This window comes from Mus caroli, unplaced genomic scaffold (assembly GCF_978045245.1).
Source record: "Mus caroli unplaced genomic scaffold, Mus_caroli_1 scaffold_13, whole genome shotgun sequence".
Lineage (NCBI taxonomy): Eukaryota > Metazoa > Chordata > Mammalia > Rodentia > Muridae > Mus > Mus caroli.
Window position 1 is genome coordinate 27,348,323 of NW_028227268.1, and position 18,603 is coordinate 27,366,925.

The following is an 18,603-nucleotide window of genomic DNA, read 5'->3' on the forward strand; positions in this document are numbered from 1 at the left end:
AGGACTAACAGTACTCAGGACCTGGGCCAGCTGAGCTCGCCACCAGGCAGGGCCGTCCACTCAGGCGTAGCTTAGTCCCTTGTCCCAGACAGGAAGATCACTGGTGTGTGGTAAGTATTTATTGAAAGAAGTTGATAACCATCTTCCTCCTTCACATGCAGGTGGGCACACTTGGCTCTTCACGGCTTCGGGGACAGTAGAGCCTCCACCCTCCCCACCCAGTCTAGGAAGTGCCAGTGCCCCTATACCTTAGTTTTCCCTATGAGGCCCCCACTTCCAGTGAAGGTGACTGAGCCCAAACATGGGGCCCTGGCCTTCAGCCACTTTCCCAGGCAGGAGAGAGGGAGTTAGCATGCAGGTCCTGTTCACCCCTCCAGGAAACTGGGAGAGGTGGGGGTTTGTCATCCAAAACCTGGGCCCAGTAGTAACTGACCAGCACCCAAGAAGCTGGGTCAGCATTGCACCTGGACCCTCTATCTCTGAACATGCCCTACATAGGACATGTGCCAGTCCCACGCAGGGCTGGCCCAGTCCCCCTCTGTAGCCTAGCAAACCTAAGCCACCAGTGTCTGTCCATCCGCTCTAGGCCTCTGAGGCCTTGACATACCCAGGGCACCAGGGAAGCTGACGGACCCTTTCAATCTGGCAGCATGCAGGCCACACTTAGGGCGTGCCGCTTCACCATCTAGACACTAGTTGGGGGAGTGACCTGTGTCCCCAACAGCTCTCAATTTTTCCTGCCCCCCCGAAGGCTCAAGTACTCTCCGAAGAAGTGGATTTTAGCTCTGCGAAAGGGACTCAATGGGAGAGGAGCAGACCTGTGTGCTGGAACCTGCAGGGGAGGGAAGGGGAGAGAGAGAGAGAGAGAGAGAGAGAGAGAGAGAGAGAGAGAGAGAGAGAGAGAGAGAGAGAGAGAGTGAGAGCTCCCTTCTCCCCCTCTGCTGTCCTTACAGAGGCCAGCTTACCCTGCCCTGCTCTCTCTCTCCTCTGAGGAGGTGTCTAGGAATCCACCCTGAGTGCTACTGGCACTTCCCACTGGCCTCTCTGGGGAGATCTGTTCTCCCACCACACAGCCACCTTCAAACGGTGAGGAGACACAGCTGTCTCCTGTCTCCAGTCGGGTTGCCCAGGCTACTCTCTAAACCTAGGAATCCTGGCCATGGTAGGGCCTCTCCTGCTAGATTTCTTCCTGCTCGGACCACTCTAGTCAGAGGGCGGAGGTTCCACCTGAACCAGGCTCCTCTGGGCTCCGTGTTTGCTGCATTCCTGGCCTCTGCCCTCTTCATCGGCCACCTGCTTCCCCCTGGAAGTCTGCGCCAAACAAGTCCTCGAAATTGGGTTTATTACTGGGCCCTGCCCCCTGGGGTCTCCCTCCAGAGGACTCAGTCCAAACAGGGTGAGAGGGGGGCCGCGTGCTCCGAGAGCCTGGTGCCTGGACCCTGCCTCCCTGGTGAGGCCCATGTAGGTGGCTGCAAGTGCGCCGGGGTGCCAGCCCCGCCAGCCATCCCTAGCTCTTCTTGGCATCGTGCTCGCGGCGCCGCAGCTTCTCCCGCTGCCTTGCGGTCTTCTCCTGCGCCTTCCGTTCCTTCTCAGCAGCCGCTGCCAGCTCCTTCAACTTCCGCTTCACCAGTGCTCGGTCATGCGAATTGCTGAGCCCCAGGCTCTGGGAAGAAATCCAGATTGAAGGAAAGAGGCCTAGAACGCTGCCCCGCAGACCCACTAGAGTCTGCTTGGAAGGCTAGCCTTTGCCTAGGGATTGGGGGTCCCAAGGTAGGAGGAATGGCTTGCAAGTGGCGGAGATGACAACTCTCTGGCACTAGGCCATTTGCGACCCCCGTCCTTGGCGCCAGATCCTTAACCTAGGATTTCAGCCTTAGTATGATCCTGCTCAACCTCTGAGGTCCTCAGAGTGGAGAGTGACTTGTTCAAGGTCAAGTGGCTTATTGGTTAGGTCCCTTCCCGTTTCAAGAGTTCCTATGGGGGGCTGGTGAGATGGCTCAGCGGTTAAGAGCGCCAACTGCTCTTTCAAACGTCCTGAGTTCAAATCCCAGCAACCACATGGTGGCTCACAACCATCCGTAACGAAATCTGATGCCCTCTTCTGGAGTGTCTGAAGACAGCTACAGTGTACTTACATTAAATAAATAAATAAGTAAATAAACAAACAAACAAACAAATAAATAGAGTTCCTATGGGGCTCTCTCTCCCTCAGTCCCAGGAACCTGCAGATATTGGAGGCCACCTCTCCACACTGTCCACTTAGCACGCCAGAGCCTGGTGCTATCCAGGATCTGAGAATGAATATGGAATGGAGCTAGCTAAGAAAGTAGCCTTGATGGTAGTTCAAAGGTCAAGGTCAGCCCGAAGACCCGGGCTGGAGCTAGAAGGTCAGATAGAAGCGATTAGGCTTGAGTTTCAAGTCAGATGGAGGTGTTGTACTACACTGTGAAAGGAGTACCTTACATAGAGGTCAGACACCAGGTCAGAGGCTACACAGGGAGAGGCAATGCCAGGTCAGTCCAGGAGGTTAAGTCAGGGTCAAAAGTCAGGACAAAGGGTGGTCGGTCCCTGCCTCTAAAAGCTATCTCAGTCTGAAAGATCATCACCTCTGCACTCTGACTCACCTTCAGTTTGCTTCCATCCAGCTGCAGGAGCTGCGGCCCATCCACCTGCCGGGCAGCAAACTCGGCAGCATACTGCTCCAGGTTGAGGCTCTGCAGCCACTGGCCCACCTGCTGGCTGGTCCAGTGTTGTACGGCAGGGAGGGACTCATCCAGGAACTGATAGAGATGGGGAGAGTACAGGAAGCCTGGCCTGCGGCTGGGTCCCCCCCAGCAGGCACAAAGGTCAGCCTCACTCACCTCATCTGAAGACTGGGACAGCGTGTGGTAGGGATAGGAGCATTTGGTCTCCTGTCGAGGACCACCGGGGATCTTGGGGCTGCTGCTGGGGGGTGTGGAGTCATCGCTCAGGGTAGATTCCTACACGGAAAGGGACGTGTAAGTTCACCTCCCACCCCAAGCCCATCACCTGACCAGAGCAAGCTGAAATACTACGCTAGGCACCAGCAGCCGTTCAATGCTCCAGGACCAGGAACTCAGAACTAGACAGCCAGACACAGGCTGTGATGACTGAAGTGACATATCAGAACCTGAGCCCTCTAGGAGGGAACGGACTACCTAGAGGACATAGTCCTAGCATTAAGTTAGGCTGATGGATGAAGAGGAATGGAGGGGGCTAGGTGCTGCTTCCTGTAGGCAGCTTACCAGAATCCCTCCCCTAGGCTGGGTCATGTGTCCCTGCTACATAACAATTCTTCTCCTGGGCTGGAGGGATGGCTCACGGGTTAGGTTAAGAGCACTGGCTGCTCTTCCAGAGGTCTTGAGTTCAATTCCCAGCAACCCTATGGTGGCTCAGAACCATCTATAAGGAGATCTGGCGCCCTCTTCTAGCCTGCAGGCATACACGCAGGCAGAACACTGTTTACATAATAAGTAAATAGGTCTTTTACAAAAGAATCCTTCTCCTAGAACTCTTGCATCCTGGCTGGTGGGTAACCCACCAATGGCCTTGAATCTCTGTGAGGACTTGGGCTGTGTCTCTCTCAGCATGGTGTCCCCTGGGACCAGCACAAAGGGAGGGACTGAGGAAGACTATCGTGGTTATAGACTAAAGCTGCACATCAGAAGGGCCTCTCCCCTGAACTCCACGATTTCTGATTCCCCTAAGCCCCAGCACCATACACAGCTGTGCACATCTGTGGGCGAGTCCCCTTTTCCCCAAACCTCCTTTGCTTATCTGTACAATGCAGGTAATAATGTCTACCTTGCCCAAGTCACAGTTAAAGCCACAGACAACAGTGGGCTTTGTAAAACACAGCGGTCTTTGCGAACATAAGGAGACTTTAGTATTGGTTGTGTTGATGGTTCCTATTGCCTAGGGTCTGGAGCTTTCAGAGGACTAGGTGGGGGTCCTGCTCATCTCTGCTACCTCCAAGACTTCCCATCATGCACATGGCCAGCTCTTGATGGCACAGTCCAGACCTGACTCAGGCAGAACAGTAAGAAGCAGGGCTCTTCAGACTGAGTGAGCAGTGGGGGGCCTCAGTGTTCCCACAGGAATTCTGAGTATAGGAAGCAGTATAAACACATGAAATATGAATGGGTACGAACGCACGAGGCATGACTGAATGAAGCCAGAGAGTAGACGCAAGCCATGAGTCACTAGGCAGCTCTGTGGAGGGATACTATGGGTCCCAGAAAAACCTGGGTCCCAGTCCAAGCCACAATGAAGTATGTTCTTGTCCTGAGCCTAGAAGCCAGTATGGGGCAAGAACGTCCCAGGTTTACACTGGGAAGGATGGCACATTCTTCTAGTCCCAGCACTCAGAAGGCTAAGGCAAGAGGCTGTGTTGTTCCAGGCCAGCCTGGGCTACAGAGTAAGACTGCCTCAGCAGGGAAAAAGAAAGAAGGGAGGGAAGGATAGATGAGAAGAAGGAAGGAGAAAAAGAAGGAATGAAGACCTGGGCTTACCTGGGAAGCTGACTTCTTGGGGCTGAAGCCCTCGTGTTTGGGGGAACAGGTCGGGGAGGTGGTACTCCCCGAGGAAGCAGAGCCCTTGCCGCTGTCCGTGAACCAGGAAAAGGGCAGGAACGGGGAGCTTCCTGTCCTTCCAGAGCCTTCTACAGACTCCCTGTGGAGAAAGCATCCAGCATGGTGTGGGTGACCAGGAGTGGGTGGGAGCTGTGGGTGGGTGGGTGGGTGGGTGCCATGGGGACCTCTCACCTGCTGCCCATGGACAGGCGGTTGCTACCCTTCTCCTTCCGGCTCCTGCTGGTGGATGCTCGGCGGAGAGTGACCCTGGAAGGAGGCAGGGGGGAGAAGTAGGGCATACCTGCCCACTGTGATGCTCTGACCCCAACAGCTCCAAGGACACTTGCAATATCTGTCCCCACTCACCCCAGGTCCAGGAATTTCCTGCGAGTCTTCTTGTCCAAGCCGATGGTGGGGCTGGCAGGCTCAGGGGGGCTGGCATCCCGGCTGTCATCTTTAGAAAGAGAAGGGGAGGAAAACAACTAACGCAATGGTCTGCTGGCCTCCTGCCGCCGCCCGTGTCGGGTAGACATTTCTTGACGTAGAATTAGGCCATTTGGCCCTAGGGTTCTTCATTAGCTGTGTGACCCAGGATAAGACACTGTCTGTGTGTCTTATTTCAAGCAGAGATGAGCCAATTTTACAGTATCTAATGGGAGCCTAGGCTTTTGCCTTTTACAAACTGTAAAAGCACTTTACATCTGAGAAGGCAGGACCGCTTTGGTTTTGTTGCTGTTGTTTTGAGATAGGGTTTCTCTGTGTTGCCTTAGCTGTCCTAGAACTCACTCTGTAGACCAGGCTGGCCTCAAACTCAGAGATCCACCTGCCTCTTGCCTCCTAAGGGCTGGGATTAAAGATGTGTACCACTACCACCCAGCCAAAGGTAGAGGTATTAATATTAATTAGTTCTTTTTTTGAGACAGGGTCTCAATGAAACCCAAGGTGCCCTGGAGCTCCCTATGTGGCCTTGGGCTTCTGACTCTCCTGTCATCGCCTCCTGAGTACTGAAAATCAGGGTACATGACCATATCTGGTATTCTGTCATGCTTCCTGCCTGCTAGACATACTACTGACTTTATCTTGGCCGTTTTCTAACCACTCTTTCAATATCGGCTCAAATGTTACCTCCTCAGGGAAGCATTTCCAGTCAGGTGAGGACACTTAACAACTGTGCATATTTCCTGCATAGCTTTTATTACAGCTTGTACCTATACGGTAATTATGGGGTGATTTGGTTGTTTCTTTCCTAAGCTACAGGTTCCCAGAGGCTAAGGGCTGTCTCTATTCTCTGTTTGGGTCCAGCGATGTCTGGCATATAGTACACTTCTGTAAATGAAGAAGGGAACCTGATGGCCAGCCAGCCTTCCCGTCTCCCCTATAGCCACTCAACCGCCTGGCCTAGCTGCAATTCAGATGCTCGATGCTCTGCGGCTGGCTCAGGCGGCCCCTACGGGGCTCACCTTCGCTGTGCGGCTCTGCTCGGGGGTAGCGACGCACGAAGCTGGGGGAACTGTCGGAGGAGGGTGCAGAGCGTGGTGGCGAGCCGGAGGTGGCGGCCAGGCCCTCATGCGAGGCGGCGTTGTGCAGGGGCCGGTATCGAGCGAGTGGCGAGGGCGGCGGTTCGTCCTCATCCAGACTGCGCCTCAAGCCCGGGGGCTCCAGGCAGAAAGAGCCACTGGCTGGGGAGCCTGGACCCGAGTGCAGAGGCGAACGCAGCCGGTGCAGCGGGCTACCGCAGCCGTCGGTCACCTAGAAGAGAGGCAGCGGTTCAGCGTCCCCCCTGACTTCCCAGAGGATGGAGGCCAGTTTCCCCGTTGGCTGTACGGGAGCACTAAGGAAGCTCTGTTTCTTGGGGTCTGGAGAGCAGGTATTCTGGGACCCGGGGCTGGAGAAATGGATTATCACATGAAGTGAAAACATCCTGCTTCATTTGCACATCCCACAGTTAATGGGACTTCCCGAACCTTCTGGTCTCAGCTTCATCTATAAAATGGGCTAACCCCTTTTCCTGTACACAGAGGTACAGGAGCCAGAAGTGAACCGCTAGCTGACCTTTGGGAGCATCTCCGGGGGCACACACTTCCCTGGAAGCGTGAGGGAGGGGGTATGGTCTAGGGGTAGGATGTTGGTGTGTGTATGTTACCCCAACCTTGCCTCCGGGCCCATCAGAGCCTTCACCGTCCTCGGCAGAGCTGGCACTGTCTCGTAGCCTGGAACGGGAAGGCCGGTGTCTCCGGCCCTTAGCCAGCAGTTGAGCCCTGGCTTTGTGTAAGCTGCTGTCCAGTCTGGTGGTCTCTGGTACAGCCAAGTCCAGGTCTGCAAATGGAGACCAGAGCCACCTCAGATGGGCCAACATCCCAGACATTTAACTGGTGCTTGGGAGTACCACCCACTGTGCTTGTGGGTTGAAGTGTGGGTGTCCCACAGTTGGGCTGGGCTCATAACCCCACCTGCTATCATGCCGGGTCCTCCTGTGGGCATGGCTGGCCTATGTGCAGACACTCACAGAAACAGGGGTAAGAGGAGGCACACCCACCTGGATCCTAAAGTTTGAGTAAGAGTTGGCAAACTATTAGAAATCTTTAGTAAAAGGCGATTTATACGATCTGAAGAGAAACCAGAGTATGGCAAACTATTGGAATGGGTGGGAAGTAGGAAGTAGAGATGGAACCCCTGGGTGGCAGGAAATAGCTCTGCGGAAATAGGTACTCCCCAGTGGATTGGAAAAGCAGTGGAGACCAGGTGGATGAAGAGGCATCTGTCATATACCCAATGCTATACACCTCACTTTCCTCCTTAGAGCTACCTGGGTTGGGGGTGAGGGTCACAGCATCTGGGGGAAGGGGGGGTTATAGCATCTGGGCCATGGTTCATAGCTGAGCCAACTAGGATCAAAGAAGGCAAGTCACAACTGGAGCCACTGACTAGTGACAGTGTGTCCTCTGGAGTGTGACTCTAGGAACAGTCCCTCCTGGTGACACTGTCTTGCTGTGCCACACTCAAGGCTGTATTTAAGGATAGCCGTGTTATTCGTGACCACACACCAGTGTCAGACCCACAGGCCCCTGCAGCGCAGTGCCAAGTCCTTTGAGGACTGGGAGGAGGAGGAGGAGGAGGAGGAGGAGCCGCCCTGCTGGGAGTGAGGAAAGCTCACATGCACTTTTGTCACCTGCCCAGTTAGGCAGCACTGGCCTTGGTCTGGCCCTGACATCAGCATTGAGGTCGCCCCAGGCTTCAGGATGGGTCAAGACCTTCCTGTTCGGTCCTCTCTTAATATCTCTGGGGCCCCACTCCATCCTTCGAACCCTCTGTCTTGCCTGCTCCTCTCCCGTCTGTAGACATCCCAAAGGCACCCCTGTTCAGTGACCACTTTGTCTATTCCCAGCCCAGACTTCTCCACCAAATGCCAAGCCTAAGCCCAGAAGCAGCTGCCAGGAAACCCCCAAACCAGAGCCCCCCCAGTGCCTCAGCCAAACACCACCCATCAGAGCCCTACATGGTGGTGCATGCCTTTAATCCCAGAAAGGCAGAAGTAGGTAGATCTCTGTGTTCAAATTCAGCCTGCTCTACAGAGCAAGTTCTAGGAGAGCCAAGACTCTCTCCCTCTCCCTCTCCCTCTCCCTCTCCCTCTCCCTCTCCCTCTCCCTCTCCCTCTCCCTCTCCCTCTCCCTCTCCCTCTCCCTCTCCCTCCCTCCCTCCCTCCCTCCCTCCCTCCCTCCTTCCCTCATTGGCTTGCTCTTTAATCATCAGGCATCTTACCCCCTAGACCAATGGTCTATCTGCCCAAGTCACCCAGGTTAGACAGCTCTGAGCTGCCCTTCTGCCCTCAGCCCTCCTAAATCCTTTCCCTGAGCAGCTACATAAGGTGCCCTGTGCTTTTCTCTCTACTTCTGAGAATGTCCGAGGGTATTGTTATTATTATTATTAAGCTATGTGTATGGGGGGGCATGTATACATTAGACTGCAGATAGCCTCATGGTTCAGAAAAGGGTCTCAGATCCCCTAGAGGGGGAGTTACAGGCTGTTGTGAGTTGCCAGATAGTGGGTACTAGGAACTGAATTTGGATCCTGTAACAAGAGCATTACCTGCTCTAAACTGCCCACTCTACAGCCCAAGCTCTTAGGCTTTATCAGTGAAATATTGTTTATGAGTGAGCATACACATGAATACATGTGCACATAGTGGAAAGGGGAGGGAGGAAGGGGAGGGAAGAGCGAGGGATGGGGGGACTAGGTCTCTGCTGTTCTCTTGCCTCCTCTCCCCTTTCCCACTTAGAGGATTTTCAACACAGCAGCCAGAGTGATCCTGATTTGATGTGTCAGCGCTGTCAGTCCCCTGCTCAGAGCCATCTCGGGCAGAATCAGAGCCAGGGTCCCCCCCCACCCCCCAGTGGCTGTCTGTGCCCCACTTACATCTCTGAGCGTCTGCCTCCATCCCCTCCTCCCAGCCTGTACCTCCCAGCCTTTGCACATGCGACTCCCCTCCATATACTCCAAAGGACCATTCCTGTTGTTTCTTATGCCGTGTGTCACTCTCCAGCATTCTGAATGCCTTTGTCATTTAAGCTTTTTGCCTCTTTCCATCTATTAAACTGTCGGCTCCTTAAGGATCGAGTTTTCTGTCTGTGACTAGCACATAACAGGTGCCTAGCGAATACTCTCTTTTAAAGGAAGAAAGGGTCCTGGTGGTGGTGGCACATGCACGCCTTTAATCCCAGCACTCAGGAGGCAGAGGCAGGTGGATCCCTAAGTTCGAAGCCAGCCTTGTCTATGGAGTGAGTTCCAGGAAAGCCAAGGCTACAGAGAGAAGCCCTGTCTCAAAAACACAAACAAACAAAACCCAACAACAAAAACAACGAAAGCAAACAAACAGAAAGAAAGGGGAAAAAAGAAAAGGGCACATAAGGAGCTATCCCAAATGAACAAGGAAACAATATCGACCAGGATTCCTGCCTCCCATCCGGTAGCCATACAGAGCTGGGGCTATAAACAGAACCAGGAGATTTTCTCAGGAGAGGGCATGATACAGCTCTGGGTGTTAGGTGTTAGGGAACAGCCTGGTTGAAGATGGAAGTCAACTCGGAGGCCATGGCAACTGTCTAAGGGTGTGGTGAGGGGTGGGAGGGGACAGCTACTGTCACATGATTGCTCTTTTGGATCCAGATGTAGCTCCCTGAATTCACTTCTGATGAAGAACTTCCTAGTGCCCCTGGAAGCGGCCAGGAGCCAGTAAGAGCTCACACCGCTCTAAGTGCCTCACAATTACCGGTCACTGAAACCTCCTACAATCTTGGAAGATGGGATTTGGGATCCCCAGGGCAGCCTTAATTTTGCCCAAGAGCATAGAGCTGGTAAGAGCTAGCTAGGGTCAGAGACAGGCAGTCTGACTTGTTTGGAGACAGCAAACAGATCAGCTGTGACCTTTCTGAACAGGGAAGGAGGCAACATGGAGTCTAAGCCGTCATTTACTGGGTGGAGAAACTGAACTCAGACAAGAGAGGTTTGATCAGCTGTGTGGAGGGAGTCAACGTGGTCTCCAGATCTCCTGGCCCCTGGGCCAGTGCTCTGACCTCCTCTCCGCTTCTGGCACCCAGCCAGTATCCGGCCATTTCCACCAGGGAGATGGGTCCTTGCTTCACATGACAAAATGGGTATCACCCACAGTGTGGAGAGCAAGGGGTCTCCTGGGGAATTGGGGGTACAAGGCAAGGTGGGGCCAGTCTCACCAAGGCCCCCTAAGCCCTTTTTCCATCTCTGCCCTTCCCTGCCTCCCCCTCTGGGTCCTGGGCGGTGGGAGAGATGAACACTTAATTGTCTTCCTAAGAGGAAGCACTCCAGGCAGCGCCCAGCTACCTCAGCAGACAGGAGGAAAACAAGCAAGGATTGGTGAGGAGCCTGGGGTAGGAGATGAGGGTCAAAGGAGAAAGAAAAGCCTTCTACTCAACAAGAGAAGCTCACCTCTATGGGCCTGCCAAGGTTAGGCTGGACCTGTGTAGAGCCAGCCTCAGAGATAAGGAAGTGTTGGGGGAAGGGATAGAGGCTGTGCCAGGGAGCAGTGTTCCCAAAGGGACTGAGGTAACCATACTAGCGGGGACCAGGACCAGTGGTGATGACAGGAGGGAAGAGAAGAGGAAAAGGCAGAGATGGGAGAAGGCAGAAGCTGGGAGTCCTGTGGCATCCCATGGGTAGGAGCCCCTCGGAGTTGTACCTAGGAATCATTCACTGAAATCAAGCTGTAGGGACAGCTTTTCCAGAACACAGCCACACAGTTTGCAGACAGCTCTGCCCTGGTGGGGTGATCTCTCAAAATGACAGTGTGTACACAGACCCCAGTGGATGCCGAAGTATTGGAGGTGTGTGTGTGTGTGTGTGTGAAGGATGAGATCTCAGACACTTATATGTGTGACTTGGAGAAAACGTAGGCGTGTCTGAACTGGAGTATACAGAGGTTTAGCCCAGTGACTAAGGGCTGGGAGCCTGGCTCTCTAGGGTTCTCAATTCTGCCACTAATTTGCCATATGCTTTATTTATTCATTCATATTTATTCATGCATATACATGCGTGAGTGTCTATGCATGTGTGCATAGAAGTCAGAGGTTGGTGGCCTCAATCCCTCTCCACCTGAGGTCAGGACAGGGTTTCTCTGTGTCGCCCCGGCTGTCCTGGAACTCACTCTGTAGACCAGGCTGGGCTCGAACTCAGAAACCCGGCTGCCTCTGCCTCCCAAGTATAGGAATTACAAGCATGCTCCACACACACCTTATGCCCAGTTTTTATGTGGGTGTTTGGGGATTGAACTCAAGTCTTCACACTTTCATGCTATTTTTTTAAAAATTATTTTTATAATTAGTGTGTGTGTGTGTGTGACTGTGAGCGTGAAGTGTGAATAGGGGTGTGCACGTCAGAGCACACATGTGGAGGTCAGAGGGTAACTTTGTGGAGCTGAGTCTTTTCTTCCACCTTCATGTGAGTGGGAATCAAACTCAGGTCGCACAGCTAATGCCTTTAATGGCTGCACCATCTTACCAGCCTCCCTGTGATCTTTACAGCAGGTCACATCAGCATCTGCACCTTACACCCCTTCTCTGTACATCTAACATTGAGAATTAAATGATATGCTGCATGTGAGATCACTCGTACACCGTGTACTGAGAACCCTAAGCGCCCTATCTGCCCTTCCCCACACAATGCCCACTACACTCAAAGGAGGGGCTCCACGGCTAAGTCTACTCCTAGACACAGAGTCACACAGAACTTACCAAAAACTTCATCCACAGGTTCTCGGAGCTTTGAGGAAGCCATGACTCAAGAGAGCTGGGAAGGACAGAGAGAGAGAGAGAAAGAGAGAGAGAGAGAGAGAGAGAGAGAGAGAGAGAGAGAGAGAGAGAGAGAGAGAGAGAGAGAGAGAGAGAATTATCTTGGATAAATGGCTCCAGTTGGCTGTGGCAGTAAAGAGTCAATAGCTTTTAGCTTCCTGCCCACCCACTGTCCTCTTTCTCTGGCCCTTGGAAGAGAAGCCCATGGGGGGCAGAGGCAGGAGACAGAATCAGGAAAGCCATAGATAGCAAAGCCAATCGGGCCAGAGCCAGCTTCTGTGAGCTGGGACCAGCTACATCAGTCCCTGCATTGCATAAGGCCCTCCAAGCACTAGCATCCCCTAAAAGCCTCCATCATCACTAAGTGTCCCGCATCAATCTAGAAGTCATGGAAACGATTAAATCCAGATCTCTCATTTTACACAGAAACGGAAGAGGGAGTGGATGGCCCAAGATCTCAAGGCAATTTATGGCAAATCCAGATTTAAAACCCAGGCTCTTGCATCCATTTACCTACCAACCTTTTTTATCTACCTGCTTGTCCTCCCTCCATCCTCCCTCCCACTGTGTACCCTACCGATCCAACATCTATTATGTCCATGTCTCTACCCATCCTTGTATCTATCAGTTCTTCCTCAGTTGCCAGGGCCCTCACCACCTGCTGTTTTGAACTATTCAGGAAGCCAGCATCACCAGCAGGTCCACAGAACCACAGAACCACAGTCCCCACAGTTCTTCTTCTTCTCCTCCTCTTCTTCCTCCTCCTCCTCTTCTTCTTCCTCCTCTTCTTCTTCTTCTTCTTTTTTTTTTTTTTTTTTTGTTTGTTTTTTTGAGACAGGGTTTCTCTGTGTAGCCCTGGCTGTCTTGGAACTCACTCTGTAGACCAGGCTGGCCTCGAACTCAGAAATCCGCCTGCCTCTGCCTCCCAAGTGCTGGGATTAAAGGCGTGCGCCACCACGCCCAGCTAGTCCCCACAGTTCTTGACTTGCAGATGGATCGAGACATTAAGTTTCCACAGCAGAACATCTCTAAAGCATTCTGGGAAGGAGTGTGGATGGGCAGAGTTGTAATGTTTAGGTTTTGGCATTTGGTTTGGTTTGTGGTTGGAAGCAAAGAAGAGCAGGCAGGTAAGGAAGGGAAGCAGGGGGAATGCAATCAGAAACACCGCAGGCAGGCAGGCAGGCAGGCAGGCTTCCTAACAGTATAGAAGCCTGGTACAGAAGACAACCCAGGGTAGGGAGACGCTGAACGGCTGAGACACAATCTCCAGTTACTTCTAATACTCTGGTTCCTGGGAGAAGGGCAGGGCACTGGACCAGACCACGTGCCCTTTAGCTCTCCTTTCGCTGCACAGACATTTCTCTGTGAGCTGCTAGGCTTAGCATCTTGGTATCCCCACTTTACAGGTGTGAACATTAATATGCAAGAGCTCAGAGGTAGACGCTGACATTGACCCCTGTCTCCTGTTTCTCAGCTCTATCCAGAATGCATGATCTGCAGTTCTGGCGCTGCTCATGAGGAAAGGGTACTACTCTCAGGGGAGGGCTGGGGTAAAGGGAGGGGGAATCTGGTTTGCACCGGCTGGGATTAAGGCAAGCATTAAAACCACCTCCACTAGGCTAGAAGGATGCTTGGAGCTGAGCCAAACAATGCCAAACAGGAGAGGTCCAGGATGTCTCAGCAAGGGACCCCTTTGCTGTTCTTGAACTCTTCCCAGCTCCCTGAATATCTAGAATATTCTCTCCAGGCCTGAGAGGCCAGATTAAAGCAGGTCGGTCCTCAACATAAACTGTGTCTCGTCATTGGATTGCAAAACTTTCTCTGATTAGGATCCAGCTGTCACTTCTCCAGATCTCTGTCCTAGGATGCCACCCCTATTTGTCTAAAGCTACTCCAATTCAGAGAAATGAAGACCTTGTCGTTTCTTTACTGGTTTCCTATGTGGGGTTTATCTCTCTCTGACAGATGAGCCAGGTGCCCTCCCTTCAGACTGGAGACTCAGGATAGTAGCTGCTTCTATCAGAGTGGCTGCTCTCTGCAGACAGTGGTGACACCTCCTCTCTTAAACAGAGCAGGCCAGCCTGCGTTCTTTCCTGATGGTCCCAATCCAGTGGTGAGAGCCTGTGCACTAAGGCCTATTTTAGCCCTTCTTGGGTAGACTGGGGCCTCCAGCTCAGCCTCTCAGCCCATCCTGATTCAGCACAAACTGCTTTCTTCATCTCTGTCTTTAACAGCCAGCTCCCATAAATGTCGGGGAGCCTCCCCGCTCTGTCCCATGTAAAACTCCATGGATGCATAGTATTTGGGTCACCTGCCCCTGTCACTGAACTCTCTCCTCCCTAAAACACACCCTAGGAAAATTAGATCCCCACCTCACCTCTCTTCCCACTTTGGCTCACACTCTTACTCAGGGGTGTTAACTACACAAGGATGCAAATGAACCTGTTCCCTTGGACAACCTCTGGGCTCCCTTGGTCACTCCCTTCCCCAACAGCTTCCAGTTCCTGGAGGACCATTAGGGACCTCTGACCTTTCTCTGGAAAAAGGAAAGGCAGGTGAGTTCCAAACGACTTGGAGCCCAAGGGAAGGAGAAAGCCAAACAAAAGGTCTACAACCTGGGGGTGGAACAGGAGGAGGAACTAGCAGATTCAGAGGGAGAGAGAGATTGGCAGTGTCCACTGGGAGCTGGGAAGAAAGATCAAGAAAGAACAGACCCAGGAGGCTCAGGGAAAGCAGCTGGGTAGCCCTGACGCCCCACCATGGGGTGAGAGAATAGAACAGAATGCCTGCCCCACAAGCAAGAGGGGAGAAGGATCCTGAGTAGGGGAGGGAGAGAGACAGACAGACAGACAGACAGACACACACACACACACACACACACACACACACACACACAGAGAGAGAGAGAGAGAGAGAGAGAGAGAGAGAGAGAGAGAGAGAGAGAGAGAGCTGACAAGTCCCAGAAGTGGTTGACATGCAGGCTGGAGATGGGGGAGGCAGTTGTAGAGTAGCTAAGGAGCCGAGCCCCTCCCAGGCCCCCAGTCTTCAGCCAGCCCCAGGCTTGGAGCTGTCCGCAGGAGTTTGACAGCTCTTCCAAGCGTCCTAGAAGATGGGGTTAATGGACAGTGCACCTACACCTATCATAGAATCCCCTCTCCCCAATCTCAGAGGGTAGAACAGTTTCTTCAACCCATAGGTCTAACTGCCGGATAGGAAGGAGTTAAGGCCTCTCCCCCTGCCCCCACACCAGTTTTTCTTATTTCTTTTTCTCTTCATTCTTTCTTCTTCTCTTCTCTTCTCTTCTCTTCTCTTCTCTTCTCTTCTCTTCTCTTCTCTTCTCTTCTCCTCTTCTCCTCTTCTCCTCTTCTCTCTCTCTCTTTCTCTCCCTCCCTCCCTCTCTCCCTCTCTCTTTCCTCTCTTTCTTATTAATTTCCTCAGGCGGGAGAAATGGGATTAGGGACACAAACCCTATTTCTGTTACCTCCTGACAGCTCAGCTCCCCACTCCAGTGAGGTCTCCCTAGGGATAGAGAAAGAAAGGCCCTTGTGGCTTAAATCCATTTAGCCCTACTGAGGGTCCCACCTTGAGTCCAGTAGTCGCTAGCCACGCTTCCCCTTCCACCCTAGGGGACCCGGCCCCTCACCTCCAGCATCCGTCATTTTCAGCGTCCGGCGCCCCGGGAACCCCTCAGGCCCATGGTGTTCGGGGCGAGTGCCGGGCAGGAGAGGGGCGAAGGACTTTCACCCCGGTCGCGGGGGGCTCCGGGCTGGCTGGAGTCGCTCCATCCCAGGGTGTTGTGGGGGATCGGCGGGGAGAGTCCCGGGGCCGGAAAGAATGGAGAGGCGATGTGTGTAGGGATGCAGGGAGAAGGTCTGCGGGAAGCAGGAGGCGCGGGCGGGGCTGGACCGGGAAACCTGACGGGAGGATGCTCCGTGTGTGCGTGCGTGTACGTGTATGTGTGTGTGTGTGTGTGTGTGTGTGAGAGAGAGAGAGAGAGAGAGAGAGAGAGAGAGAGAGAGAGAGAGAGAACCTGAGAGCCACCTCCCGCCCCGCCCCCGCCAAACCCCGGGGGTCGCGGACCCTCGCGCCACCGACCGATTCGTGTAGTGTCGCAGTGGCTAGGTCCGTGGGGGGTCGGCCGGGATAAGGCGACGGGGGGGGGGGGATACGCTTATGGGGAGGCCGAGCGCCCGTGAGACAAAGAGCGGTAGGAAAGGAGGGAAGAGGAGGGCGGGCGGGGCGGAAGCAGCAAGGACCGAGGGGAGGAGGCGGCGGGTGCCCGCGGCCGGGCCGGGGATCCCAATTGCCGCTACTTCTCGGACCGCGGGAGTCTCAGCGCTAGGGAGTCTGCGCGCGAATGGCAGGGAAGCGACCAGGGAGGCGGTCCCGCCTCAGGACGCACGGGGCTTTCCGTCTCCTCTGCAGGGTCTGTGAGGGCTTCTGATTCTCTTTTATTCAACAAGCATCTGCCGGGCGAGCGGCCAGCCTGGGGCGCTGAAGCAGAAGGGGACCGCGGTTGAACAGAACAGACGTGGTCCGGTGTAGTCTTGATTCAGCCAAATGGGACTTCCCAAGCCTGAGAACTGTGGGCCCAGGAGCGGGAAAGACTTTTAAGTTCTGGAGGGGGCGTGCACCCGAGGCACTGGAGAAGGGCACAGGGAAGATTCCTAGAGAAGTGTGCCTACTCCTGCTGGCCAAGCTATGGGAGACTTACTCCTGGGCATTGCAGGGTGGATGGACCAGCAGAGAAAATTGAGGTGGGAGGGTTGACACTTCATTCTATTACTTCCTGCCCCGCCCCCCAAAAGGTTAACCGAGGAGGGAGGAGTTCCAACATAGATTTTAGAAAGACTCGTTGGGCACCCCAGTGGAGAACTGCAGAGGGCAGCCGGAAGTCTGGGCGCTGGCCTCAAGGGATTGTTGAACGATGACAGCAGTGGGCATGAAGATTAAAGATCAGGCTGAGAGCTATTCTGGCTATAGAATTGAAGACACAGACAGGATTTGGAGCCAGCTAGACAAAGAACTGAGAGAGAAGGAGGAGTCTAGGTTGGCTGTGGGTCTTGGCTGGGGGCCTGGCAATTCTGATGCTAGGGGTGGGACGTGGAGTGGATGAGCTCCCTTGGACTTGGTGAGCCAGAGATGGTGGTAGGTCAGAGGTGGTGGGTGTGATCATCAGCTAGCTACCGAGCAGCAAGGCTCGGGGTGTGTCAGGTACTTCTCAGATTCTTTAACATCACCCTCCCAATAAACCTCTAAGTTAGGGGTTTCTCTTGTCCTCTAAGGTACACAGACCACACACTCACAAAAAGGAAATGACTTGTTTAGAAGTAGGTGGTAACCTTGGAGAGAGCCCAGGACTTAGCGTAGTAGAGTCTGGAGAGATAGAGTACTCCTGATGGCTTGTGGGAATGGGACACTGCCAAGGGCCCGTGGGCAGCAGCACGTTGAGCCAGGGGTTCCTGATAACTGTGAGTAGGAACAGCATCAGTGGGTCTCAGAGCATCCCAGAGCTCTGGATAGATGTAGAACCTGCAGAAAGTCTGGCTAGGCTGTAGGTTCACACGGAGGAGATGATGTCTCTGGTGACCGACCACCTGTGCAGACAGACACTCTCTAGGGCAGTGGTCCTCAATCTTCCTGATGCTGCAACCATAAACCATATTTTTGTTGCTACTTCATAACTATAATTTTGCTAGTTGTGAATCATAATGTAAATGTTTTCAGATGGTCTTAGATGATCCCTGGGAAGGGGGTCTCGGCCCACAGGTTAAGAACTGTGGCTCTAGGGCCATTATAGGGTGTGTGTGTGTGTGTGTGTGTGTGTGTGTGTGTGTCTTCCAATGCTTGAATGGAATGTTTCTCCTAGTCAGGCCTAAGGTGCTGAGATATGGGGCGAACCCTACCTGATCTCCTCCTCTGCAGCACATGCCTGGGTTAAGGCAAATCTAACCTCAGTAGATGATGGTAATGGAGTATTTACTTTGGTTGATGGAATTAATATGACCACAATCTACCCACACCATTTGACAGACCCCCAAATGGACATATTTCATGAGTAAGTCACAGCTCAGGCCTGAGAAACTCCCAGAAAAGACACACACAAGATGGCCAGCCATACAACATACTCAATATTTAAACACGAGGTACCATTTAACCATTTCTTGGAACATCTAGGAAAGGTCCCCTCCATGAGGTAGGCATGGGCCCTACAGACCCCTCATTTGTTTCCCCATCCAGGAGGCGCCAGCCACTTCGTTTCTTGGCAAGGATTCCTGAGCAGGGACTTCTCACCTAGGCATGGTGACCCGAGTCTTCATGTTTGGGGAAGCTGCTTTCATGGGATTCAGCCACCCCTGGATCTACCCGTATCCCCCAGCCTCCCAACGTTCCAAGGATGATCTGATGAGAGGAAACGCACTGAGAGGCCACCACCATTGCTAGTTTTCTGATGACCCAAAAGTAGGTGTCAGAGCTGGACAGGCCCTGCATGGCCCCCGAGGTGAACCCGTTTTGAGGGTAGATTAACAGGAAGCTATTATTTGGCCTGACAGGAACAAGTTCTGCAATGGAACTAGCTGCTAGGGAGTGGCTCCCCCAGGGGCTTAGTGGCATTTATATATAGAGAACTCACTCATATCTGATATTGTCAGGGGCTAACCAAAGTGACCAAAGAGCCTGGAGACAGGAACTTT

The 18,603-nt window shown here is 53.3% G+C and overlaps 1 protein-coding gene across 2 annotated transcripts; it reads right to left on the reverse strand.

The window, feature by feature from the left end:
• Positions 1 to 113: 113 nt before the first annotated feature.
• Samd14 (sterile alpha motif domain containing 14) lies at positions 114 to 16,012 on the reverse strand. Of its 2 annotated transcripts, none has more exons than XM_085829638.1 (10): positions 15,552 to 16,012; positions 11,852 to 11,906; positions 6,736 to 6,908; positions 6,053 to 6,341; positions 4,959 to 5,046; positions 4,785 to 4,859; positions 4,533 to 4,692; positions 2,862 to 2,981; positions 2,625 to 2,780; positions 114 to 1,663 (listed from the first exon to the last, which is right to left on the reverse strand). In XM_085829638.1, exons 2-10 carry the CDS (start codon positions 11,892 to 11,894, stop codon positions 1,508 to 1,510), a joined length of 1,260 nt encoding a protein of 419 aa, XP_085685764.1. In that variant the 5' UTR covers positions 11,895 to 11,906; positions 15,552 to 16,012; the 3' UTR covers positions 114 to 1,507. The 2 variants fall into 2 exon arrangements, with proteins under 2 accessions (XP_085685764.1, XP_021032769.1); XM_021177110.3 differs by having other exon boundaries at positions 6,742 to 6,908; positions 15,552 to 16,008.
• Between the last annotated feature and the right edge of the window lie 2,591 nt (positions 16,013 to 18,603).

Bases quoted from the DNA above. Each gene is read 5' to 3' on its own strand.
- Samd14 (XM_085829638.1), bottom strand. From the start codon at position 11,894: ATGGCTTCCTCAAAGCTCCGAGAACCTGTGGATGAAGTTTTTG. The intron at 4,693-4,784 runs GTGAGAGGTCCC...CTTTCTCCACAG, and splicing joins CGCCTGTCCATGGGCAGCAG to GGAGTCTGTAGAAGGCTCTG. The intron at 2,982-4,532 runs GTAAGCCCAGGT...CTTTCCGTGTAG, and splicing joins CCAAGAAGTCAGCTTCCCAG to GAATCTACCCTGAGCGATGA.